The sequence below is a fragment of the Canis aureus genome, chromosome 16 (assembly GCF_053574225.1).
Source record: "Canis aureus isolate CA01 chromosome 16, VMU_Caureus_v.1.0, whole genome shotgun sequence".
In the NCBI taxonomy this organism is placed as follows: Eukaryota; Metazoa; Chordata; class Mammalia; order Carnivora; family Canidae; genus Canis; species Canis aureus.
The window spans coordinates 6396679-6423122 of NC_135626.1; the positions used below are offsets into that span (position 1 = coordinate 6396679).

The following is a 26444-nucleotide window of genomic DNA, read 5'->3' on the forward strand; positions in this document are numbered from 1 at the left end:
GAAGCAGGCTCCATGCAGGGAGCCCGATGTGGGACTCGATCCCGAGTCCCAGGATCACACCCTGAGCTGAAGACAGAGGCCCAACTGCTGAGCCACCCAAGCATCCCGTCTTCATAGTTTCTTCTGTGAATCCCTGCTAGCTACCTAGCTAACTAGAGACTTAAGTTCTGAAAGCAAATGTGGGTAAATTAAAGCTCAGTGATGGGATCCCTGGGTGGCTCAGTGGTTTAGCGCCTGCCTTCAGCCCAGGGCCTGCCTGATCCTGGAGTCCTGCAATCGAGTCCCGTATCAGGCTCCCTGCATGGAGCCTGCTTCTCCCTCTGCCTGTGTCTCTGCCTCTCTCTCTCTCTCCCTCGCTCGCTCTCTCTATCTGTATCTCTCATGAATAAATAAATAAAATCTTAAAAAAAAAATAAAGCTCAGTGATACCTGGGCTTTTGAAATTGGAAGATGGATGATCAACAGTGATTTGATATATTAGCTTAGGCATACAAATGCCTTCAATTAAAGACAAATTTCTTTCCATTAATATTGGCGTACCGTTACCCCCTTATTAGCTATGTGTTATATAGTAGGAATCTAATGCATTCTGTGCAAATCAGAAGTTCAAGTGTATGCTGTATACTTTTTTTTAAATATTTTTTTTAAAAGATTTTACTTATTTGTTCATGAGAGATACAGAGAGAAGGCAGAGACATAGGCAGAGGGAGAAGCAGGCTCCCTACGGGGAGCCCCAACGTGGGACTCGATCCCAGAACTCTGGGATCACTCCTTGAGCCGAAAGCAGATGCTCAACTGCTGAGCCACCCAGGCATCCCGAAGTATATGCCACATTAAATGAAGCCCTTCCTTATTTTTTTGTTAATTCAGATTTATCAATTAAGTTAGAATATAATTATTCTCTTTACAAAAGGCAGTCTAACTTTAAAATTTTACTATAAATTTCTTTAAATGGTGAGCTTGCCTCTGTTCTTAATTGCTTACAGCGTGGTTTACTCAGACCTTTTAATATAATTGTGAGTAAAGGGTCCTATTTGTTTCATTAACTAGATCTCATCTCCTGATTTTTGCATAGTGAATGCTGTCTTGTCATCAGAAAAATGATTAGTGATCTCACAGAGCCATCGAGGGAGCAGATGTTTATTGATGCAGCAGAGCTCAAGTGTTTTCTTAAAAGCAACCCTTAGAAAAGAGATTTAAACCTCTTTTGATGGGAAAATGTTGAAAGACTTTTTTGGGGGTGGTGGTGGTAAAGATTTTATTTTTAAGTAATCTACACCCAGTCTGGGCCTTGAACTAGCAACCCTGAGATCAAGAGTTGTCGGTTCCACCCACTGAGCCAGCCAGACACCCCTTGAAAGAAAATTTTTAAGCATAGCTAGTGCTTGATGTAAGTCTTCATGGGAAAAACATTTTTCAGTTTATCCTCATTTTTAAGAGAACTTGCATCCTTTCTGTCAAATGTTTAGTATATTTTCCTAGACCTTTTCATCTCTATAGACTAGCTTTCTAAGCAGTTTTTTTTTTTTAAGGGGGGGGGGGAGAAAGCAGGGGGAGGGGCAGAGAGAGAGAGGGAGAAAATCTCAAGCTTACTCTATGCTGAGCTTGGAGGGGGAATTGGGGCTTAATCCCACAAACCTGAAATCATAACCTGAGACTCCTAACCAACTGAACCATCCAGGAGCCTCTTGGGAGAATTTCTTAGTGGTTACATTTTGAAATTTAGTTCTAGACTTTAGAAAACCCCATAAGGTGTTTCCTGAAGTTCCAAAGGCATGGATGAGGGAAGGAACTTGGGTAAGCACATGGTGAAGGGTATATTTAAAGAGTTTACCAGGGATAGTGACAATAATGTGTTGTTTTTAATATAGTGTCTTGCACTGTATGTGGTACCTAGTGCTAATTAATAAGTGAACGAATATTGCATTTAGAAAATTTTCTGAAGGTACCTGGCTAGCTCAGTCAGTAGAGTGTTTGACTCTTGGTCTTGGGGTCATGAGTTTGAGCCCCGTGTTGGGTAGAGAGATTACTTAAGTAAATCTTAAAAAAAAGAAAATTGGGGCACTTGAGTGGCTCAGTGGGTTAAGTGCCTTCGGCCCAGGTCATGATCTCAGGGTCCTGGAATCGAGCCCCACAATGGGCTCCCTGCTTAGTGGGGAGTCTGCTTCTCTTCCCTCTGCAGCTCCCCTAGCTTGTGTGCTATCTCTCTGTCAAATAAAATCTTAAAACAAAAAAAAAAAAAAAAAAGAAAGATAAAATTTCTGGAGTTGATGAGGGGGCTTGAAATATACATAGTCCTTTTCTGTATTCTCCTTTTTGGTCACTACATTTTAATGAGAAGGGAGGAGATAGAAATACTACCCTGAGGTGGCTTCTTAGCATAGAAGATGTAAGATAATTCACTAATTATTGTAGTTCATTAATTCTCAAATATACATTTCTTTATACTGCTATGTATTTTATTATCGATGGCTGGTAGAACATAAATAATCATGTATCCTGCAATTAATTGTATCTTAAATGCATTAAAGTATGGTGGCAATCCTCTTTTTTTTTTTTAAAGACTTTATTTATTCATAGAGACAGAGAGAGAGGCAGAGACACAGGCAGAGAGAGAAGCAGGCACCATGCAGAGAGCCTGACATGGGACTCGATCCAGGGTCTCCAGGATCACGCCCTGGGCTGCAGGCGGTGCTAAACCACTGCGCCACTGGGGCTGCCCGCAATCCTCATTTTTAACACATCTGCTTGGTTTAGGTTATGTGTCAGCTTCTTCATTTTTATTTTGAACATCAAACTTTTAAGAACAATGTAATGGGATTAATGTCCAGAGTTTTAATAAATTGTTTTGTACATTGAGTTTCCTGGTTTCAGAGAATAGATGAAATACTGCGAGACAGCTTGGTCAAATTTGTATAATCTGAAAGTGCAAAATTCCCATTATTTTTCAGGAGCAGCCGGGAACTATGGACAATTCTGCTTGGAAGGTCAGCTCTGAGAGAACTGGTAAGTGGGTGGTGTTCTTGAGTGGATTCTGTAGTTTTTATGTAGCTTGTGTTACAATAAGCTCCCAAAACTGCCTTGTCTTTGATGGAAGAAGTAAATGCATTTTTTTATTCCTAAAACTTTATAAACATGATGTATTCCCTGTTTCTCTGTGCTGAACCATATTGTATCTTCTAGCCCAGCTGCTAAGGTTTCTAAACCACTTCTCTTTGTTCTTTGGTGATTCCTTATCTGAAAAGATACCAGTGCTGTTCAACTAGCTGCTCAGGGTTGAGGGACAAATACCATTTTACTCCCTCAGGCTAAGGAAAATGCTCAGGCCTTTTCTCTGTCTTGGACTTTACTTGCCTTTTCTTTTTTTTAACATGTTGCTAGCTCCTTAGGTCACAGAGGCTGTGCTTTCTAGGACATTTCCAAGTATAGTAAAGGACAGTTCATAATGTTGATCCTTAGTGTTTTGACCGACCCTGTGAGGGTAAAGTGTTAAGATGATGTTCAATTATTGCTATTATTATTATGGTAATTAACATAATGTTATACCTTTTTTCAGAGCTTTAATTTTTTTTTTTTTTAAGATTTTATTTATGGGCAGCCCCGGTGGCTCAGCGGTTTAGCGTCTGCCTGCAGCCCAGGGCGTGATCCTGGAGACCTGGGACTGAGTCCCACGTTGGGCTACCTGCATGGAGCCTGCTTCTCTCTCTGCCTGTGTCTGTGCCTCTCTCTCTCTCTGTGTCTCTCATGAATAAATAAATAAAATCTTTAAAAAAAAAAAAAAGCCACTCAGGCATCCCTAGAGCCTTTTTTTTTTTTTTTTTTTAGGTAGGCTACATGGCCAGTAGGCTACATGGGGCTTGAACTCATGACCTTGAAATCAAGAGTCTCATGCTCTACCATCTGACCTATCCAAGATCCACTATAAAGTCTTCACATCTTTTATATGCTTTCGTCTGATAACTCTACTTCTAGGAATATGTCTTACAAGAAAGAAATCCTGAAAAAGTTTTGTGCACAAAGCTCTTTACCGTAGTATTTTTAAAATTTATTTTTTATTTATTTGAGAGAAAGAGAAAGCATGAGCAGGGGGAGGGGCAGAGGGAGAAGCAGGCTCCCTGTTGAGCAGGGAGCCCTATATGGGGCTCCATCCCAGAACCCTGGGATCATGACCTGAGCCGAAGGCAGACACCCAACTGATGGAACCACCCAGGTGCCCTTACATAGTGTTATTTATATTAATAAGGAGTCACCGTTTAAGTTTATCTAACAATAGAGGTATGGTAAATAAATTATTATCCAGCCACTTGATAAAATATTATGCAACCACTAGAAAGAGTATTTATCAAGATTTTCATAATCAGGTTAAATCATCGTTAGAATGTTAAGGAAGGAAAAGAGGCTACAGAATTCTTTTTTTTTTTAAGATTTTATTTATTTATTAGAGAGAGCATGAACGGGATGAGGGGAGAAGTGTGAGGGAGAAGGAGACTCCCCACTGAGCAGGGAGCCCGACGTGGGGCTTGACCCCAGGATCCTGAGATATGACCTGAGCCAAAGTCAGATGCTCAACCAACTGAGCCACTCAGGTGCCCTGAGAATTCTCTTTTCAAAATGATTTCAGCTGTGGGGAAAAGCATATTAAAAAAGACTTAGGATTATGTAAACCCTTATATAATTTCTTTGTTCTTTTCCAGAATCAGATCGAGGCAGAACTGAATAAACATTGGCAGCGGCTCTTAGAAGGGCTGTCCTACTATAAACCACCCAGGTATGGCTATTCCATGCGTCTGGTTAGAGTAATTCCCCTGAGGAAGCTGGGGTAGTGAAACTGTTGTTGTGTATGATTTTGTGATACTGCTGGGTCAGGTAGATTATAGAGAATACAGTTTGGTTACCAGTGGAAGAGAGTTGGGCACATTTTTTCTGTCTGTTGAAAGGAAGGGAAATTCCTTTTAGAAATATAGTGTTGTTGAATCTAGTTATATAACTCTAGTATTTGGGGAGGGGGAGTCATTAACTTTTCAATTAATAGTTCTAGTGTTTATTTTGGTCCACTGTGTTTGTGTACAGTGCTGTTGGCACCAGGTGCTAGGCTAGGGCAGTGAGCAGTGATAAGAGTAGCTGACCACTTACAGAGTGTTTACTGTGTATCAGTTACTATTCTGAGTATCATAGGCCTCATAAAAGCCCACTAAGATAGATACTATCTTTATTCAGTGCTTGAATATATATATATATATTTTTTAGTGGGCAATGGAAAACAATAACATATAACCTAGTTTAAAAAAGAAGAGAATACATCTTGTAGGACTAGACTCTTTAAATTAACTCCTAGTCCAGATAGCGTTCTGTGGTGCATCATAGTTGCCAAGCCACCCTCATTTCCTTTCTACTTCTGAGCATCTGTTTTTCTTTTACATCTTCACCTTCCATCTTCATTTCTTTAGGTTAATGAAGAGCTTTCTTTTTGTTCATGAACCCTTCCCCCATACTTGTTTTGAAGTAACTCCCAGACATCATGTTGTTTGATCGGTAACTACCATGTATCTAAAATATATGGACTTAAAAAAAAAAGAAGATAATCACTATTATTACATATAGGTACTTTTATTATTATCGTTTCCGTTTTACAGATGGGGAAACTGAGGCACAAAGAGGTTAAGTAACTTGCCCAAGGTCACACAGCTAGTAAGTGTAGAACCAGGATTTGAACCTGGCAGTGTTACTCCAGTGTCTGTGTTCTCAATCATCATTCTGTGTTGCCTCTTTCAGACCTATTTCACCTTACCTAGCCTTTGTGTTGTGGATTTCCTGTGAAATGTGAGAGTCTCTCTAAAAAAAAAAATCCAACAACAACATGCTTGTAGTTCACAGAATGGACATTCATGGCATTACTTTCTTTTTTTAAAAGACAAAAGTTTCGTGTTTGTTTTTTTAATTTTTAATTTTTTAATTTTTTTAAAGATTTTTATTTATTCATTCATGACAGACACAGAGAGAGAGAGAGAGAGGCAGAGACACAGGCAGAGGGAGAAACAGGCCCCATGCAGGGAGGCCGACGTGGGACTTGATCCCGGGTCCCAGGATCACACCCTGGGCCGAAGGCGGTGCTAAACCGCTGAGCCACCGGGGCTGCCCCAAAAGTTTCTTTTATAAGTAGCATGAGATTCGAAGCCCGACAGAGGGTTGTTTTGTTCTTTTTTTTTTTTTTTTTTTTTTTTTTTTTGTAACTTCAGGCTTTATTTGAATTTAACCTTTTTTTATTTTTTTCTTTCTCTTTAATGTCTTCTCTCTGTCTCCAGATCCAGTCCAGGATCCCATATTGCATTTAGTTGTCATGTTGCCTTAGCTCATAGCTGTGACAGCATCTCAGTCATCCCTTAATTTTCATGATCTTGAATAGTTTTGAGGAGGACTGGTCAAGTATTTTGTAGAATGTTGTCCTCAATTTGGATTTGTCTCATGTTTTTCTCATTATTAGATTGGGATTTTGAGTTTTGGGGAAGAATGCATAGACGTGAGGTACAATTCTTACTGTAACAGAGGATGTGGTTATCCACATAAAATTACTGGTAATGTTAACTTTGCTCACTTGGGTAAGGTAGCATTTGCCAAGTTTCTCTTCTGTAAAGTCACTTTTTCTCTTTTCCCTTCTCTGTGTTTTAAAAGTGGGTCATTAAGCCTAGCCCACTCTCTGGGTGAGGGTATAGTGGAATTAAACTCTACCTCCTGAAGGGAGTTTGGTCTTCTTTTGTAAGGAAGATTTTTCCCTTCTCCCTATTTATTTGTTTGTATTCTATGGGCTCCTGTATATTTATTTTATTCTTTGTTTATACCTTATTTTAGCTTTAGTCACTGGAAGTTCTTTTGGTTTGGCTTCTGTGTCGTCTTGACATTTCCCCATCCTTTTGTTTTCTTAATATTTCCTTTCTTTATGGCATTACAAGATGCTCCAGGCTCATCTAGTATTTTCCCCGCCCCAGCTGTAGAATTGGCTGTTTCTCTAAGGAGTCCTGGTAACTCTTACTAGTTATTGGTATTAGAAACCAAGATCTGGGTACTGAGTGTGCTCATTGCTACAGGGGTTTTAGCTTCTAGGCTTTCTCAGTGGGTAGAGCTAGGTAATATATGTATGTATACTAACAGACCTGGTTTTAAATTTAATCTTAACTTTTTATTAGCTGTGGGATTTTTGGTAAGTTATTTATTGTTTCTGGGTATTAGTAATCCCATTTGTAAAATGGGGATAGTAATATTTCCCTTTCATAGTTGTAAGGATCAAAAATAACATAACTTAATATATCCACATATAGTACTATTATAACTATAGTTTGTAGGAGATATATACTGTATTTATTATTTAGGCATAAGTAGTTCTGTGTTATAAAGTCTGTATAGATGAATTTGTTGTGTGTGTGTGTGTATTTTTGTAGGCACCTAAAGGGCAGAAAAAGGTCTGTTATAAAAATATCTTTAGGTATGTTTATTTAAAATCCTTAGAGGGTCATTGAGAACGAGGAAATGATTCATTGTTCTTTTCATAGTCCAAATTCAGCTGAAAAAGTGAAAGCTAATAAAGATGTGGCTTCACCGTTGAAGGAGCTGGGTTTAAGAATCAGCAAGTTTTTGGTGAGTAAAAATTAGGACTGGCTCAGCTTGCTATCTTCACTGCGAATGTGCATTGTTTTATTGTTAGTGATTATTGGTGAAAATTCAGTTTATTTCAGTTTGGGAGATTAAATTGAGCATGTTGGATTTCGAAAATATCCAAGTTGCAACTCTTCTTGCTAAAAGCCATAAATTAAGTTGCCAGACCTGTTTACTATATACGTATCATAGAGTTTTCTCATCATGCATGTAGTAGTGTTCCTTAAATTGCCTAGATTATATTTAAATCTGTAGCTGTTTCTTTTTAATTTTGGAAACCTGGATCATGCCTATGACTGTTCCAGTGGCTTGGTAAATAAGCACAGTTGTTTCTGATATTGTAAATTTAGTTGTCATGTAAATTGCATGTCTGACTGCCTCGTTTTTCTCCTATTTGGGGGAAAATTATGTTGTGTGAAATCTTTAGAAAGGATTGTTGTTTATTCAAGTTCTGTGTTCATTCTAGAGGACAAATCTTTAGAATGCTTTGCATCCTATCTGTTTCCTGAGCTCAGGTGCTATTCCTCACTTATGACCCCTGTGTTTCAGGGTCTTGACGAAGAACAGAGTGTGCAGTTACTCCAGTGTTACCTTCAAGAGGATTATAGAGGTACCCGTGACTCACTAAAGGTTTGTAGTTATGTCCAGCTCCTTTCACCTGCCTTCTCCCATTTTCCTTGTTGGTTTTAGGTGTTTAAGCATTTTTTGACTGGTTCTTTGCAATAGAGGTAGGTGATCAGATACAGTGATTCTCAGGAGAGACTTTCTAAAGGCTTAAAAAACATGTAAACTGAGGTCTGTCCTTAGACTTTGGGGGCTGGAGAGGTCAAAGATTGACATGTTAAGGATAGAATCTGAAGAAATCAGAGCTGAAAATGACCTGGGACCATGTGCAGTTTGTATTGTCCGTCATTTTACAAATGAGTCTAGAGGAGTGGGCAGAGATTTGAGCACAGATTTGGATACACTTAGGTAAAAAATATTTCCAGAGAGACCCCTGGGTGGCTCAGCGTTTAGGCATCTGCCTTGGGCTCAGGACGTAATCCCAGGTTAGGGGATTGAATCCACATCAGGCTCCCTGTGAGGAGAGAAAGTCCTCTGACTTTCTATGTCTCTGCCTCTTTCTCTCTGTCTCATGAATAAACAAATAAATCTTTAAAAAGAAAATTTCCAGAAATGAATGGGCACTTATAATCTTGAAAGGTGGGTGAAGATATTTATCTTTCTCTTTGTTAATTGAACTTTGCTTATAAGATGGCTACTGAAAAAAAAAAAAAATAATAAGATGGCTACTGGACTGTTCTTTTTTCCTTCAGACAGTACTACAAGACGAGAGGCAGAGCCAGGCCTTAATCCTGAAGGTGAGCAGTAGTCACTGTTTTCATTCTTTGACGTGAAATTGGGTGATGGCTTCTTGACCTTATTCTCCTGGGCATTGCTGGCTTTGGACTCTTTTTGTTGGGTAAGCATTGAGATCTTAATGAAGTAGCTTAGTAACATAGTTGTGAAACAAGACACTTTTATCCACTGGCCCTAGCTGAGACCTTTTCCTAAGGAGACCCTTCAGCTACTGGGAATAAAAAATGCTTCATGTGTATTTTTTCTCTAGGTCTAAATGCAAGAAAGTTAATTTATATTTCTTTATTCCTTATCTCCCCCTAGCCCACAAAGCCGCCTCTCATTTAGGATCTCATATAAAATGGAATTTGACTGTGACTTCAGAAGTAGTTTCCTATTTGGTATTTAGTGAGAACCAAGTACATTAGTTATAAGCAGTTAGATATGTACCAGTGATGCTTTCATATTTGCTTTCATGTATTTGGCCTGTCAGTTATAGCATTGTGTGTTTCTTGAATGCTCTGAGAAATCCTGCAAGACAACATGTTTATATTTTTCAATAATTCCTTTTATCTTGCATGGCTTTACTTATATCCTAGTTAATGAAGGTCTTTTGCTTTCTATTGGCCTAACACCATCTTTTTGTTTCTGTGATTGCTTGAAGAAATCAGACTTTTCCATTCACATCTTTAAGTGATCTCTTTATTAATAAACTTAAAATTGGGGACACCTGGGTGACTCAGTAGTTGAGTGTCTGCCTTTGGCTCAGGGCATGATCCCAGGATCCGAGATCGAGTCCCACATTGAGCTCCTTGCAGGAAGCCTGCTTCTCTTTCTGCCTATGTCTCTGCCTCTCTCTCTGTGTCTCTCATGAATAAATAAATAAATAATCTCTTTTAAAAGTTGAAAAGAAAAACTTTAAATTGTATGTTCTTTGTGCAAAGGTGAGTAACTGATTTTGCATCTTGGGTTTCTTCCCAGATTGCAGATTATTACTATGAAGAAAGAACCTGTATTCTTCGTTGTATTTTACACCTTCTCACTTATTTCCAAGATGAAAGACACCCCTATAGGGTAAGCCCATTTAATCCTTGTGGTTCTCTGTATGTATAAAATCCAACATTATTTAATATTTTATATTATTCACATTCACACTCATTTGAACATTTACCTTTTATTCTAGATGTAAGTTACTCTGGGTTTTTTTTTTTTTTTTTTTTAAGGTTGAATATGCAGACTGTGTTGATAAATTGGAGAAGGAACTAGTTATAAAATACAGACAGCAGTTTGAAGAGCTTTATAAAACCGAAGCACCAACATGGGAGACACATGGAAATCTCATGGTATGTGGTTACTGGGCCCTCCTGTAATTTAGGAGAATTGTAAACCTTGTGCATAGAGCTTCCAGTTAAATTATTCATTTATTAACTTATAATGTTTATTGATAATATTTCTTCAGAAAAGTTTATACATGTCACGGATCAAAACACTGATGACTTTATGTAATGGTATTTAATTCTGGATGTTTTCATGTGACTTTGTCTATCTAGTCAATTTACTTTCTGTTCTTGCCTAAAATCTTTTCTTAGTCATTAATGGAACTCTAAATTCAAGATTTCATCTTCTTTATTATCATTATTAAGTATGTGACACTAGTCTGATTATTTTATTCTAAATTGTAAAGCAGCCTACATTTATAGATTAGACCATGCCCTTTTTTATTTTGAAAATAGTACGTTTATTAAAATAATTCAGCCAAAACATGAACAAGAACTATTGAAAATATTTTGTAGAAGAAAAGGGCCCATTTATAATAGCAATAAAAGCATACATTTCTTAGGAATAGGGATCCCTGGGTGGCGCAGCGGTTTAGCACCTGCCTTTGGCCCAGGGCGTGATCCTGGAGACCCGGGATCGAGTCCCCCGTCGGGCTCCTGGCATGGAGCCTGCTTCTCCCTCCTCCTGTGTCTCTGCCTCTCTCTCTCTCTCTGTCTATCATGAATAAATAAAATTGAAAAAAAAAAAAACAGTTAAAAAAAAAAAGGAATAAGCTTGTGACAATCCAAATCTAAATGAAGAGAATTTTAAAATGCTATAAAGGGTATTTATTTTATTATTTTGTTATTTATTTAGAGAGAGAGAAAGCACACACGAGTTGGCAGGGAGAGGGAGAGAAAGAATCGTAAGCAGGCTCCACTGTCAACGCAGAGCCCAACTTGAGGTTTGATCTCATGACTCTGAGATCATGACCCAAGCTGAAATCAAGAGTTGGATGCTTAACCAACTGAGCCACCCAGGTGCCCCAGTGCTGTAAAGGGTATAAAAGAAGTCATAACTGAATGGAAAGACACACCACATTCTTGAATATAAAGACACCACTATAAAAGTGTCAGTACTTCTTATGTTAACCTATGAATTAAGTGCAATACCAAAAAAATACTAGCAAGTGTTTGTTTTGCCTTTTATTTTGGAACTGGACAGGCTGATTCTCAAATCCATATGAAAGATAAGTAAGAATAGCCAGGAAATTTTTGAAAAAAGATGAATTAGTCTTATTAGATAATTAATACTACAGTAATTTGTAGCATGACATTGGCACATGAATAGACTTCTAAATAGAGCATAATAGGAGGTCTAGTTATAGACCCAGAATGAGTTAATGTGTGATAAAGGCAGCATTTCAATCAGTGAGAAATAGTATATTTTTCAATAGAAGATCTTGAACTACTGGATAACCATGGGGAGAAAAATTGCATTGTATCTCTATCTCCTGCCTCTACCAAAAGAAGATCAGAGCAATGATTTAAATTAAAAGTAACAGTAGGGGCTCCTGACTGGCTTAGTCAGTAGAGCATGCATCCCCTGTTCTTGGGGTCTTGAATTGAAGCCCCATGTTAGGTGTAGAGTGCACTTAGAAAAAAAAATTTTAAGTATTGAAAGAAAACAAGGGAAGTGGTTTTGTTTTGTTTGGAGTGGAGAAGACTTTTTAAAGTAAAACTCAAAAGCCATGAAAGAAAAATAATTATAAACCCAGCAATATCAAATCAAACACTTTTGCAAGGCAAAAACAAAAACAAAAAAGGGTGCAGTAAACAAAGTAAGACAACCTCATATCATAAAGGGTTATTAAAATAGAACTCCTGTAAATCACGAAGACCAGTAGAAAAATAGACAAAAGCAGTAACATATTCACATGACAACACTCTTGTCTGAGGGTTGGGATAATGGGTACTTATATCTTGCTGTATAAATCAATATTTTTTTAGTGGAATATAGGACAATATTTAAAAATTGAAAAGTACAAAAAAAAATTGAAAAGTACATGTTTATTGACCAAGCAGTTCCAGTTTAAGAGTTTATCTGATAAATACATTCATTCACACTTGTGTGAAACAACTTGTGTAAATGACAAATATGTAACATTCCCATCCCCTGCTTTATTCAGGTATAATTTCCATCCAATAAAATTCCCTGATCTTAAGTGTACAGCTTTGACAGTTGTATGTAGTCATATGCATAATCATTATATAGAACATTTCTAAATTAAAAAAAAAAAAAAAAAAAGGGATCCCTGGGTGGCACAGCGGTTTGGCGCCTGCCTTTGGACCAGGGCGCGATCCTGGAGACCTGAGATCGAATCCCACGTCGGGCTCCCGGTGCACGGAGCCTGCTTCTCCCTCTGCCTGTGTCTCTGCCTCTCTCTCTCTCTCTGTGTGACTATCATAAATAAATAAAAATTAAAAAAAAAAAAAAGAACATTTCAGTCTCCCCTAGAAAGTTTATGGTCAATCTTTGATCTCTGGCCCCAGATGTGACCATTAATCTGTTCTCTGTCAGTATAGTTTTTGTTTTTTAAACCATGTTTTTTTAAGTTCTGTCAAAATAATACATAATGAAAACTTACCATTTTAACTATTTTATTTTTATTTCTTAAGAATTTGAGAGGGCAGCCTGGGTGGCTCAGCGGTTCAGTGCCTGCCTTCAACCTGGAGACCCGGGATTGAGTCCCACGTCGGGCTCCCTGCATGGAGCCTGCTTCTCCCTCTGCCTCTGTCTCTGCCTCTCTGTCTGTGTCTCTCATGAATAAATAAAATCTATAAAAAAAAAAAAAAAGAATTGGGATCCCTGGGTGGCGCAGCGGTTTGGCGCCTGCCTTTGGCCCAGGGCACGATCCTGGAGACCCGGGATCGAATCCCACGTCGGGCTCCCTGCATGGAGCCTGCTTCTCCCTCTGCCTGTGTCTCTGCCTCTCTCTCTCTCTCTCTCTATGTGACTATCATGAATAAATAAAATCTTTAAAAAAAAAAAAAAAGGAATTTATTTGAGAGAGAGAGAGAGAGAAATAGCACAGGGTATAGGGGTATAGTGAGAGGGAGAGTCTTAAACAGACTCTGCCCTGAGCATGGAGCCCAATGCAAGGCTTGATCCCAGGAGGTCACAACCTGAGCTGAAACCAAGATTGGCCACTCAACCAAGTTTGCCATCCAGGCACCCTTTGTTTTAACCATTTATAAGTGTAACTGTCACTATAATTTTGCCATTTCTAGAATTTCACGTAAATAGAACCATATAATGTGTAGTCTTCTGTTTGGCTTTTCTCACTTAGCATACTGTTTTTGAGATTCATCCATGTTATATCATGTGACAGTACTTCATTCTTATTTATGGTTGTTGAACAGCATTTCAGTGTGGATGTATGCCATGTTTTGTTTATCCATTCATTTGGTACATATTTGAGTTCTGTTTTTTTGACTATTATAAGTAATGTGCAGTGACCATTAACATACAAGTCTTTGTGTGGACAGGACATTTTATTTATTTATTTATTTATAAAAGATTTATTTATTTGGGGGGAGGGGCAGAGGAGAGGGAATCCCACACAGACTCCACCATGCTGAGCACAGATCCTGACAACAGGGCTCCATCCCATGACCCCAAGAGCACAACCTGAACCGAAATCAAGAATCAGACACTCGGGATCCCTGGGTGGCGCAGCGGTTTAGCGCCTGCCTTTGGCCCAGGGCGCGATCCTGGAGACCCGGGATCGAATCCCACGTCGGGCTCCGGTGCATGGAGCCTGCTTCTCCCTCTGCCTGTGTCTCTGCCTCTCTCTCTCTCTCTCTCTCCCTCCCTCTCTGTCGATCATAAATAAATAAAATATTAAAAAAAAAAAAAAAAAAGAATCAGACACTCAACTGACTAAGCTTCCTAGGTGCTGCAGCATTCTTTTTTTTTTAATTTTTATTTATTTATGATAGTCACACAGAGAGAGAGAGAGAGAGAGAGAGGCAGAGACACAGGCAGAGGGAGAAGCAGGCTCCATGCACCGGGAACCCAACGTGGGATTCGATCCCGGGTCTCCAGGATCGTGCCCTGGGCCAAAGGCAGGCGCCAAACCGCTGCGCCACTCAGGGATCCCGGTGCTCCAGCATTCTTAACAGCATTTCTGAGAATTCTTCGTGTTTTGTATCCTTACCAATACTTGGTATGGTCATTGTTTTTAATTTTAGACATCTGATAGGTTTTAATTTGTGTTTCCATGATGACTAGTGATGTTGAGCATCTTTTTACGTGCCTGTTTGCTTATATCTTTTATCTTTTTTGTTGAAGTGTTTATCAGTTTCTGCCTTTTTCTTTTTTTAGATTTTTTTTTTTTTTTTTACTGAATTTTAAGAGTTCTTTATGTATTCTGGAGATAAGCCATTTGACAGGTAAATGTTTTAGAAATATTTCACTCCGAGGCTTGCTTGCTTTTTTTTCTCACTTAGTGTCCAAGAACAAAACTTAGGGCGACTGGGTGGCTCATTGGTTAAGCATCTGACTCTTGACTTCAGCTCAGGTCATGTGCTCAGGGCTATGAGATTGAACCCCGCATTTGGCTCCACGCTGGGCATGGAGTCTGCTTAAGATTCTCTCTCTACCTTTCCCCCACCAAAATAAATAAAAAATAAGAGCAAACATAAATTTTTATAAAATCTCTTTTGTCAGGTTTTGTTTTGTTTTGTTTTCTGTGAGGATTCTTCCCTTTTGGGCCTCGTTTTAGAAATCTTTGCTTAACCTAATGTCTCAAATATTTTGTTTTCTTTTAGAAGTTTTATAGTTTTAGCATATACATTTAGGTCAGTAATTACTTTTTAGTTAATTTTATTGCATGGTGTGAAGTAAGGGATAAGATTTATTTTTTCCCCATATAGATATCTTCTTCTAGTACCATTTATGGAAAAGATTGTCTTTTCCCATTGGATTACCTTGGGACCTTTGTAAAAACTCAGTTGTTCATATTAATGTGGGTCTGTCTGTGATCCACTGAATTTTATATCTATCTTTATGTTTATATCACACTGTCTGGATTACAATAGTTTTATTTAGCAAATCTTAAAATCACGTAGTGTAAATCTTTCAGCCTTGTTCTTTTTCAAAATGTTTTGACTAGGGATCCCTGGGTGGCGCAGCGGTTTAGCGCCTGCCTTTGGCCCGGGGCGTGATCCTGGAGACCCAGGATCGAATCCCATGTCGGGCTCCCGGTGCATGGAGCCTGCTTCTCCCTCTGCCTATGTCTCTGCTTCTCTCTCTCTCTGTGTGACTATCATAAATAAATAAAAATTAAAAAAAAAATGTTTTGACTATTGTAGGTCCTTTCCTTTTCCATATCAACCTTAGATTAGTTTCTCCAAAAAAAAAAGCTCTCAAGGATTTTGGTCAGAATTTTATTGAATCTTTAATTTGAAGAGAATTACCATCTTAATAATGTTACTAAATATTCCAATCTTTGAACCTGATATATCTCTTCATTTATGTATGTCTTGTTTAATATCCCTAAATAAGGGCAGCCCCGGTGGCTCAACGGTTTAGCGCCACCTTCAGCCCAGAGCGTGATCCTGGAGACCCGGGATCCAGTCCCACGTTGGGCTCCCTGTGTGGAGCCTGTTTCTCTCTCTGCTTGTGTCTCTGCCTCTCTCTCTCTCTCTCTCTGTGTGTGTGTGTGTGTCTCTCATGAATAAATTAAAAAAAAAAAACTCTTAAAAATATCCCTAAATAAGTTTTTGTTTTCAGTATTCATGGATTACGTATCTTTTACTAAATTTAGCCTTAAATATTTAATTTTTTGATGCTACTGTAAATATTTTTTAGAATTCATTTTTCAGTTTATTGTTAGTATTTAGAAATACAGTTGATTTTTTACATTAATCTTGTATCTTGTGGCCTTGCTAAATTCACTTATAGTATTTTTTTTCTTTTTCTTTTGTATTTTTTTAAGATTTATTTATTTGAGAGAGAGAGCATGTGAGTGTCGTGGAGGGAGCGGGAGAGGGAGGAGAGAGAATCCCAAGCAGACTCCCTTTGGAGCATGGAGCCTAATATGGGCCTGATCCCATGACCCTGAGATCATGACCTGAGCTGAAATCAACGAGTCGGATGTTCATCCGACTGAGACACCTACGTGCTCCACTAAGTGGGTTTCTTCTGATAGGATTTTCTAATATACTTGATCGTGTTGTCTGTAAATGACAATTTAACTTCTTTTCAAATCTGTATGCCTTTTATTTTTCTCTTGCCTTATTAGCTGATTAGGGCCTCCAGTATAGTGATGAATAGAAGTGATAGGAGAGCCGACATTCTTACCTTGTTCATGATCTTGGGTAGAAAGCATTATAGTCATTTACCATTGAATGTGTTGTTGTAAATTATTTTTGTAGTGTTCATTATCAAAATGAACAAATTGCCTTTTACATTTGTTGAGGGTTTTATTTTTTATTATAAATGACTGTTAAATCCTGTCCATTTGTTTTGCATTTATTGAAGTGACCTTACGGCTTTTCTCTTTTGCTCTATTGTGAATTACATGGAGTTTTTGGATGTCAGATCAATCTTGAATTCCTGGCATAAACTCTTCTTAGTTATGATATATTTTGCTCTTTATATATTGTTGGATTTGTCTTGCTAAAATTTTGTTAGTCTCGGGATCCCTGGGTGGCGCAGCGGTTTGACGCCTGCCTTTGGCCCAGGGCGTGATCCTGGAGACCCGGGATCGAATCCCACGTCGGGCTCCCGGTGCATGGAGCCTGCTTCTCCCTCTGCCTGTGTCTCTGCCTTTCTCTCTCTGTAACTATCATAAATAAATAAAATTAAAAAAAAATTTGTTAGTCTCTGTTCATGAGGGATATTAAACTGTAGTTTTCTTGTGACGTCTTTGTCTGGTTTTGGTATTAGTGTAATATTGGCTTCATAAAATAAGTTATTATATAAAACTTTCAGAAAAGAAAGTTCATAAGTTATATCATAAGTTATGATATAAAACTTTCAGAAAAGAAAGAACTTTTCAGAAAAGAAAAATTTTCCTTTTTCCTCTATTTTCTGAAAGAATTTTTGTAGTGCTGGTATTATTTCTTCCTTAAATGTATGACAATTTACCAGTGAAACCATCTCAGCCTACAGCTTTCTTTATGGGCAAGTTTTTAATTAATTAGTCAAACAATCAGTTAATATTTATTTATGTAAGCTCTACACCCAATATGGGGCTCGAACTCATGACTCTGAGATCAAGAGTTGCATGCTCTTCTGATTGAATTAGCCAGGCACTCTCAAGTTTTTAATTTGGAATTCAGTTTTCTGTAATTATTAGAGAGCTGTTCACGTTTGCTATTTCTTTTTGGGTCAGTTTTGGTAATTTTTTGTGTTTCAAGGGATGTAATGATATCATCTAAGTAGCCAAACTTATTTGTATAAAGCTGATAATATTTTCTTGTTATGCTTTTACTCTTTGGAGGATCTGTGATGATGTCTTCTGATTTCTGATAATGGTAGTTTTGTCTTCATATTTCTCTATTGCTTGTCCATTTTATATTATGCTGGTTTCTGCTCTTTAGTATTTCTTTCTGTTTATTTATTTTGGATTTAATTTGCTCTTTTTCTAATTTTTAAGTTAGAAACTTAGATATCTAATAGATTTTAGAACATTCTTATTAAATAACCAGAGATGATGTCAGTATTGCTTTTAGCTATATCCTAAAAATCTTGAAATGCTGTATTTTCACTGTCATTCATTCAAAATAGTTTCTAATTCCCCTTGTGATATTCTTTGACCCTTTCATTATTACTGTGAGTGTGTTGTTTAATTTCCAAACAATGGATAACCTGCTGGTTTTTAATTTGACTCCATTATCATTAAAGAACATACACTCAGGCAGCCCGGGTGTCTCAGTGGTTTAGCGCCCCCTTCAGCCCAGGGCCTGATCCTGGCGACCTGGGATCAAGTCCCATGTCAGGCTCCCTGCATGGAGCCTGCTTCTCCCTCTGCCTGTGTCTCTGCCTCTCTCTCTGTCTCTCTCATGAATAAATGAATAAAATCTTAAAAAGAAAAAAAGAACACACTCTGTATCATTTAAATCTTTTAAAATTTACTATCCCATGGGTTATGGCCCATTATATTATCTATCTTGGTGGATCTACCCTGTACACGTAAAAGAATGTGTATTTGGAAGTAGTTGAGTGTGCTGGTGAGAAATACTAGTCAGGTTGAGATATTTGGATCTGAGGTTTTGCCAATTTTTTTGTATATTTGTTGTCAATCATACATTTTTAAAATTTATTTTTAATTTTTTGTAATGTAGGTGACACTGGTGTACAGCATAGTGATTTACCATTTTTTTATGTTATGCTGTGGTCACCACAAACGTAGCTACCATCTGTCACCAAACAATGTTATTATAGCGCCATTGACTATATTTCTATTCTGTGCCTTTAATCTCATGACTTACTCATTCCACAACTGGAAGCCTGTGTCTCCCACTCCTTTTCACCTATTTTGCCTGTCTTCCACCCACTTTCCTTCTGGCAACCATCAGTTTGTTCTCTGTATTTATAGGCCTGGTTCTGTTTTTTGTTTATTTCTTCACTTGTTTTGTTTTTTTTTATTCCAGATATGAATAAAGTCATATGGTATTTGTCTTTCTCAGTCTAATTCACTTCACTTAGCATACATAATACCTTCTAGGTCCATCCATGTTATTGCAAATGGCAACATCTCATTCTTTTTGTGGCTGTGTAGTATTCCAGTGCACCTGTGCACCTACCATATCTTCTTTATTTGTTTATTATTGGACACATAGGTTGCTTCCCTGTCTTTGCTATTGTAAGTAATGCTTCAGTAAACATAGGGGTGCATCTTTTGTTTGTTCGTTCTTTTTAAAGATTTTATTTATCTATTTGAAAGAGAGAGAGAGCATGTGCATGCATGAGCAGGGGGAGAGGCAGAGGCAAGGGGAGAAAGGGAGAGGGAGAAGCAGACTCCCTGCTGAGCAGGGAGGATCGTGACCTGAGCTGAACACAGACACTTAACCAACTGAGCCACCCAGGCACCCCTGCTTATATCTTTTTGAATTAGTGTTTTCATTTTTTTTGGGTAAATACTCAGTAGTGAAATTATTGGATCATATGGCATTTCTGTTTTTTAATTGTGCTGTTTTGTTTGTTTGTTTGTTTGTTTGTTTGTTTGTTTTTAGGGAGAGTATGAATGAGGCACGGAGGGGCAGAGGGAGAGGGAGTGAGAGTCCCAAGCAGACTCCACTCTCAGCACAGAGCCTGACACAGGGCTCGATCTCATGACCCTGAGATCATGACCTGAGCTGAAAGCAAGAGTCAGATGCCTAACTGAGGTGTCCCACCTCAGTCAGAGCCACCCAGGTGTCCCTCTGTTTTTTAATTGTTTGAGGAACCTCCATACTGTTTTCCATAGTGGCTGCACCAGTTTAGAATCCTGACAGTGCACAAGAGTTCATTTTTCTCTACATCTTTACCAACACTTGTTTGTACATCCAAGGGAGTTGTTTAAATTATAGCAAAATATATGAATAAAAATATGGCATTTCCATGCAGTGGAGTACTACATTATATTAAAAATAACGAGGGGACTGGTGAAAAGGAAATTCTTAATGTACGTTGAACAGAAATGATTTGTAAGATACGATGTTATTTGAGAAAAGTAAAGTACAGAATAATTTGTATAGTATATTTGGTTTAGAGATGGATGAGTGAATGGATGGATGGGTAGGCAGGTAGGTAGATAGATAGACCTTAGAATAAATGAATGAAGGAATAAATGAGTGTATATGGTATTTAACTGGGAGGAGAAACACAAACCTTTAATGGTGGTTGCCTCTGGGGACAGGTTTGGATGACTGGGCAATGGGAATTGTAGGGAGGGAGACTTTTTTGGTGTCTCTCCCAAATCCTTTTGCTTTAAGCTCTTTATTTTTATTTATTTATTTATTTTTAAGGTTTTATTTATTTATTTATTCATAGAGACAGAGAGAGAGGGAGGCAGAGTCACAGGCAGAGGGAGAAGCAGGCATCATACAGAGAGCCCGATGTGGGACTCTATCCAGGGTCTCCAAGATCACGCCCTGGGCTGCAGGCACTGCTAAACCGCTGCGTCACCGGGGCTGCCCTGCTTTAAGCTTTTTAACAGATTTCTTGATATATGGCAAAGAGGGAGACATTTTTTTACTCTCTTTTTATACATGTATTGTCTAATAAAAAGTAACTTAAAAATTTTTAATGTTTTTTTCTTTTTTCTTTAAATTCAATTAACATATATTACTGGTTTTAGAGGTAGAGTTCAGTGATTAATCAGTCTTATATAACAGCCAGTGCTTATTATATCACATGCCCTCCTTAATGCCCATCACCCAGTTACCCCATCCCCCTACCCCCATAAATATGTTTTAAAATCTGACCTTAATTCTCTGATTCTTTTCTTCATGGATTGTGCAGACTGAGCGCCAGGTGTCTCGCTGGTTTGTTCAATGCCTTCGGGAACAGTCCATGCTGCTGGAAATTATTTTCCTTTATTATGCGTACTTTGAGATGGCACCTAGTGACCTGTTGGCATTAACCAAGATGTTTAAAGAGCAAGGATTTGGTAGTAGGCAGACCAACAGGCACCTGGTAGATGAAACCATGGATCCTTTTGTGGATCGAATTGGGTAAGTCTGAATGCGTTGAGACTACAAAACTTGTACAATGTTTAGAGCACTGATACAGTGATCCTGTGAATGGGTGAGGGGCCGTCTAGATGTACTTTTCACTTAGTGGTAGGGAAACAGATAAGTGTACTACCATGTTCCAAGTCCTATGGGGAGTAAAGAGTCAGATTGAGAGGGACATGTTTTCTCAAAATAAGTATTGCATTCTAGTATTTTATTGCCTTTTTTTTTAAGATTTATTTATTTATTCATGAGAGACAGAGAGAGAGAGAGAGAGAGAGAGAGGCAGAGACACAGGCAGAGGGAGAAGAAGGCTGCATGCTGGGAGCCTGACGTGGAACTCGATCCCGGGTCTCCAGGATCAGGATCAGGCTCTGGGCTGAAGGCGGCACTAAACCGCTGAGCCACCCAGGCTGCCCTAGTATTTTATTAACTTCATATAAGAGGTTCATCCATTTAACAAAAAATGTGGTGAATATCAGTGGTAAGCCAGTGCAAATGCTAAGAAGACAATGACAAGGTGAATGTGTCCTCTGCCCTCTTTGAGGTCATCGTCTGTGGACTTTGAATTTTATGGCAATGGATAGATCTATATCTTTTTTTCAGATATACAAAAAGATATCGTTCATGTTTTTTTTTAATTTATTTATTTATTCATGAGAGACACAGAGAGAGAGAGAGGGAGAGGCAGAGACACAGGCAGAGGGAGAAGCAGGCTCCATGCAGGAAGCCCGACGTGGGACTTGATCCCAGGTCTCCAGGATCACGCCCTGGGCTGGCTAAACCGCTGAGCCACCCAGGCTGCCATGTTTATGTTTTTTGATATAAATAATAGTTTTTTTACAACTTAATTTTTCAGGGCAGCCCTGGTGGCGCAGCAGTTTAGTGCCGCCTGCAGCCCAGGGTGTGATCCTAGAGACCCGGGATCGAGTCCACGTCAGGCTCCCTGCATGGAGCCTGCTTTTCCCTCTGCCTGTGTCTCTGCCCCTCTCTCTCTCTCTGTGTCTCTCATGAATAAATAAATAAAATCTTTAAAAAAATAAAAATAAAAAATAAACAACTTAATTTTTCACATAACTAGATGTCCTGGAACTCTTTTCACCTCAGGATGTTTTTTAGCTACTGCATGTTAGTACACTGTAGGAATATTTATTTAACAATTTCCCTAATGGCAGGTGGTTAGCTATTTTGGATATTTCAAACGGTGCTGTAAAGAACACTCTTTACAAGCCTGTCTGTGCATCTGGGTGAACATGACTCTAAAAGATCTAGAAATACAATTGTTGGGTTGAATGGTATGTACGTCTGCATTACAAAATATTGCCAAGTTGTCCTGTGCAAAAGGCTGTACCAATTTATACTTCACTGACAGTGGGAGGAGAGAACCAGTTTCCCCACAATCTTGCAAACCTGTGTTATTATCTATCATCCCCCTCAGTTTGATCTCTTTTGCTGCACTAATTTGCCTTTCCCTAGTTATCTCTGACATTGAGCATTTTCTTACCTGCTCTCTTGGTGTATCCTCTGGGGTGAACTGACTCTTTGCATCTGTGTCTGTGAGGAGGAACTCAGTTTTACAAAAAGGATGATGTTACAGTGGTTTGCATGGGTAGATCTACGGTTTGAGGCCAGTTTCCTCTCTGAACAGATACACACTTGAGTGATGAGACGGTTTACCTGGGTCACTTGTAATTGGCGGCTGTGGAAACTTCCAGTACAGGATCTGTGCTTTGGCAGGCACAAGCCCCCTTTTGATTGTCAAGTATTTAAATGTGGCTGGACAAACTGAAGTGTGCTGGAAGTGTAAAATACATGCAGGTTTAGAAAACCTAGTGTGAAAAAAAAAGCAGAGAAAACCATTAGTAATTTTTTTGATAATAAAGTGTCTATAATGTTTCACCTTATTCTCCAACAAGGTTCAGAGTAACACACATGACACCATAATACGCTTTTTCTTTCCAGCTACTTCAGTGCCCTTATCCTGGTGGAAGGCATGGATATTGAATCCTTGCATAAGTGTGCTTTGGATGACCGAAGAGAACTGCACCAGTTTGCCCAGGATGGGCTTATTTGTCAGGTGAACTTGGAATAGCCTCTTTTCTCTTTTTACACAGTTTATAATCAGGATAATGTTTTTAACCACTAAACTATACTACTACATAAAATTTTCCTAGTGGTGGAATTTGAAGTTCTACATTGTTAAGTTAATTGGAGCTGTAAGAAATCTCCGATTTCAGTTTTCTGCACATTGGTGGTAGTTGAGTCTGTGAGAGTGAGTAGAGTCACTCAGAGAGGTGGCATCAGGACAAAAGAGGCCCAAGGATAGAACCATGGGGCTTGTCTTTGTTTCTGGACCTTGTGCAAGAAGAGCAAAGGGGAAGCACATTGAGATGGGGTGATGGTTAGACAGAAAGCGGGGAAAGACCAGAGAAAGTTCAAGAAGACTCAGGAAACTTTCTAAAGAAAATTCCATTTGAATATGTATTCTATAATGTTACGTTAAAATGACTTAAAATTAGGAGAAAAAGATTGTGGGGATCCCTGGGTGGCGCTGCGGTTTGGCGCCTGCCTTTGGCCCAGGGCGCGATCCTGGAGACCCGGGATCGAATCCCACATCGGGCTCCCGGTGCATGGAGCCTGCTTCTCCCTCTGCCTGTGTCTCTGCCTCTCTCTCTGTGACTATCATAAATAAATAAAAATTAAAAAAATAAAAATAAAAGATTGTGCAGTTAAGGAAGAGTAATGGAGGGGTTTATTATTAGTGAGGTGGCTGGGGGTTGGGATAGAGTAATTTCCCAGAATAGGACAAGGGGCCGCTGTGGACAAATGGAAGACATACTAAATGTGACGTAGGGTCCTGTGGAGGGCTCTGACCCTTTCTCTTTTCAGTGATGCAGATTTTTTTTTTCTTTTCATCAGGATATGGACCGTTTGATGTTGACCTTTGGGGACATTCCACATCATGCCCCAGTGCTTTTGGCCTGGGCTCTTCTCCGTCACACCCTGCATCCAGAAGAGACAAGCAGTGTTGTCCGGAAGATAGGTGGCACAGCCATCCAGCTGAATGTCTTTCAGTACCTGACCCGACTGCTCCGCTCACTGGCCAGTGGGGGAAATGATGTGAGGCTCGGGCTATTGGTGTTTGAGCAAAAGTATACCAGAGAGCGGGCAGAAGCTTGTTAATGAATCATGATGGTAGTAATAATATTGTGTAATAGTAATGTGGAAAATGATGACTATGTTGTTTCTAACTTTGTAGAGCATTTAGTAGGACTAGACACTGTTATCAGCACCCTCTGCATTCTCTTATTTCATTCTTCCTTTATTTTCACCATTTCTTTGCACTAGCATTTTCATTCTATTTTACATATTAGGAAATTGAGACTCATGGAGATGTAATTTGCCCACAGGAACAATAACTGCCAGTTAGTGGTAGGTACAATTTGAACCCATGGTGTCTGACTCTGCCAGTATAGTATACTATGCCAGTATGGTAATCTGGAAGATAGCTTTGACCACATTGACTGGAGAAATCTTTTTTGGGAGCCTACTCATTAGTCCATAGCAGGATAAATTAGCCATTCTCTTGAGTCTTGTTGTACTGGGGCTTAATTTCAGAAGCACTGTTTAGTGAGCTTGTTTTGACCCATGAGCAGGAAATTTCAACCGGCAGGCCCCACTGGCTGGCACTGGTTGATTTATCTTGGTGACCGTTCAGGCAGCTGCATCATTCATATCAGCACATAGAGACTCTATCTTTTCTCTAGACTGCATGTGGTTTTCTTCCCCACGAAAACTGATCACTTTGAAAATGGTTCCCTTTTGAATTTATTATTGGCTGTGTGGTGATCTTTATGGTTCCTGCATTTTCATTTTTCCCCTTGTCTTCCTGATTTTGGGTCTAAATTAGGACAATTACAAAGCCTTGGATTCCCTTCCCATTTGTTTAGAGAGACTATATTAAAGTGTAGGATTTTGCTGAATCTGGGGAAAGAGTTTCGTTATTCAGAATTAGTCACTGACTCCTTTGCCATTACAGTGTACCACCAGCACTGCATGCATGTGTGTCTACGGACTCCTTTCTTTCGTTCTGACCTCACTGGAGCTGCACACACTGGGCAATCAGCAGGTCGGTATCTGGCTTTTGTGAGGCTGTCTACACTGCCTGGCTTTGCAGTCATATCTCTAAGATATGGAACTGATATCACACACACTCACATATCTCAGGTGTTAATTTGTTTATTGCTGTTTCTTTTCATTTGTATTATACAAAAGATACAGATTAATGACAGAAAAATCAGAAAGTGCTGATAAAAAGAAAAAAGTGTAATCCCACCACATAGGATAATCTCTCTTAATATTTTGATATTAACATTTCCAAACATTTTCTGTGTGTGTGTATGTGTGTTTGTGGGTATATGTTAAAAATATAATAAATCTTCTCTAAAAGTAGAATCACAGTGTATATACCGCTTTGTAATTTCATTTTGGGATAGTACAGCTGTCCTAAACATCTGTGGGTGCTAATAAATATTCTTCTGCAATGTTTTTTTTTTTTTTTTTAATTTTTATTTATTTATGATAGTCACACAGAGAGAGAGAGAGAGAGAGAGGCAGAGACATAGGCAGAGGGAGAAGCAAGCTCCATGCACTGGGAGCCCGACATGGGATTCGATCTCAGGTCTCCAGGATCGCGCCCTGGGCCAAAGGCAGGCGCCAAACCGCTGCGCCACCCAGGGATCCCTTCTGCAATGTTTTTAAAACATGAAACATTTTAGGGATGCCTGGGTGGCTCAGTGGTTGAGTGTTAGCCTTTGGCTCAGGGCATGATCTGGGAGTCCCCAGATCGAGTCCCACATCGGGCTGCCTACATGGAGCCTGCTTCTCCCTCTCTCTGTCTCTCCCTCTCTCTGTGTGTCTCTAATGAATAAATAACTAAAAAAAAAAAAAAAAAAGAAACATTTTAAACCTACATCAAAGAAGACAAAATTGTGTAACAAACTCTTAAATGGTCCTATCATCAGCTTCCAAAGTATCAACTGACAGCAGATCTTGCCCTTTCCCTCCTTATTTTGAAGCAAATCTCTGACATCATTTAGTTTCATCTATGAATATTTGATGAACCAGAATAGGAGCTAGTAAAACTTTACAATCATATACCTTTACATCTAAACAAACAATATTTTCAAATATGTCAAGGTTTAAGTTTTTCTTTTCTTTTCTTTTCTTTTCTTTTTTCTTTTCTTTTTCTTTTCTTTTCTTTTCTTTTCTTTTCTTTTCTTTTCTTTTCTTTTCTTTTCTTTCTGTTTTTTAAGATTTATTTATTCATGAGAGACACAGAGAGAAAGGAGAGGCAGAGACATAGGCAGAGAGAGAGGCAGGCTCCACACAGGGAGCCCGATGTGGGACTTGATCCTGGGATTCCAGGATCACACCCTGGGCCAAAGGCAGGTGCTAAACCACTGAGCCACCCAG

The 26444-nt window shown here is 38.9% G+C and overlaps 1 protein-coding gene across 1 annotated transcript in view; it reads left to right on the plus strand.

The window, feature by feature from the left end:
* Positions 1-26444, plus strand: part of NUP188 (nucleoporin 188) — a 54730-nt gene that overhangs the window by 4587 nt on the left and 23699 nt on the right. Inside the window, exons 2-12 of the mRNA XM_077850975.1 lie at positions 2952-3006; positions 4695-4768; positions 7545-7629; positions 8197-8277; positions 8964-9008; positions 9967-10059; positions 10209-10328; positions 20758-20969; positions 22932-23046; positions 23889-24089; positions 25009-25098. Coding sequence (XP_077707101.1) covers positions 2952-3006; positions 4695-4768; positions 7545-7629; positions 8197-8277; positions 8964-9008; positions 9967-10059; positions 10209-10328; positions 20758-20969; positions 22932-23046; positions 23889-24089; positions 25009-25098 — 1171 coding nt within the window. The remainder of the gene's footprint in view (positions 1-2951; positions 3007-4694; positions 4769-7544; positions 7630-8196; positions 8278-8963; positions 9009-9966; positions 10060-10208; positions 10329-20757; positions 20970-22931; positions 23047-23888; positions 24090-25008; positions 25099-26444) is intronic.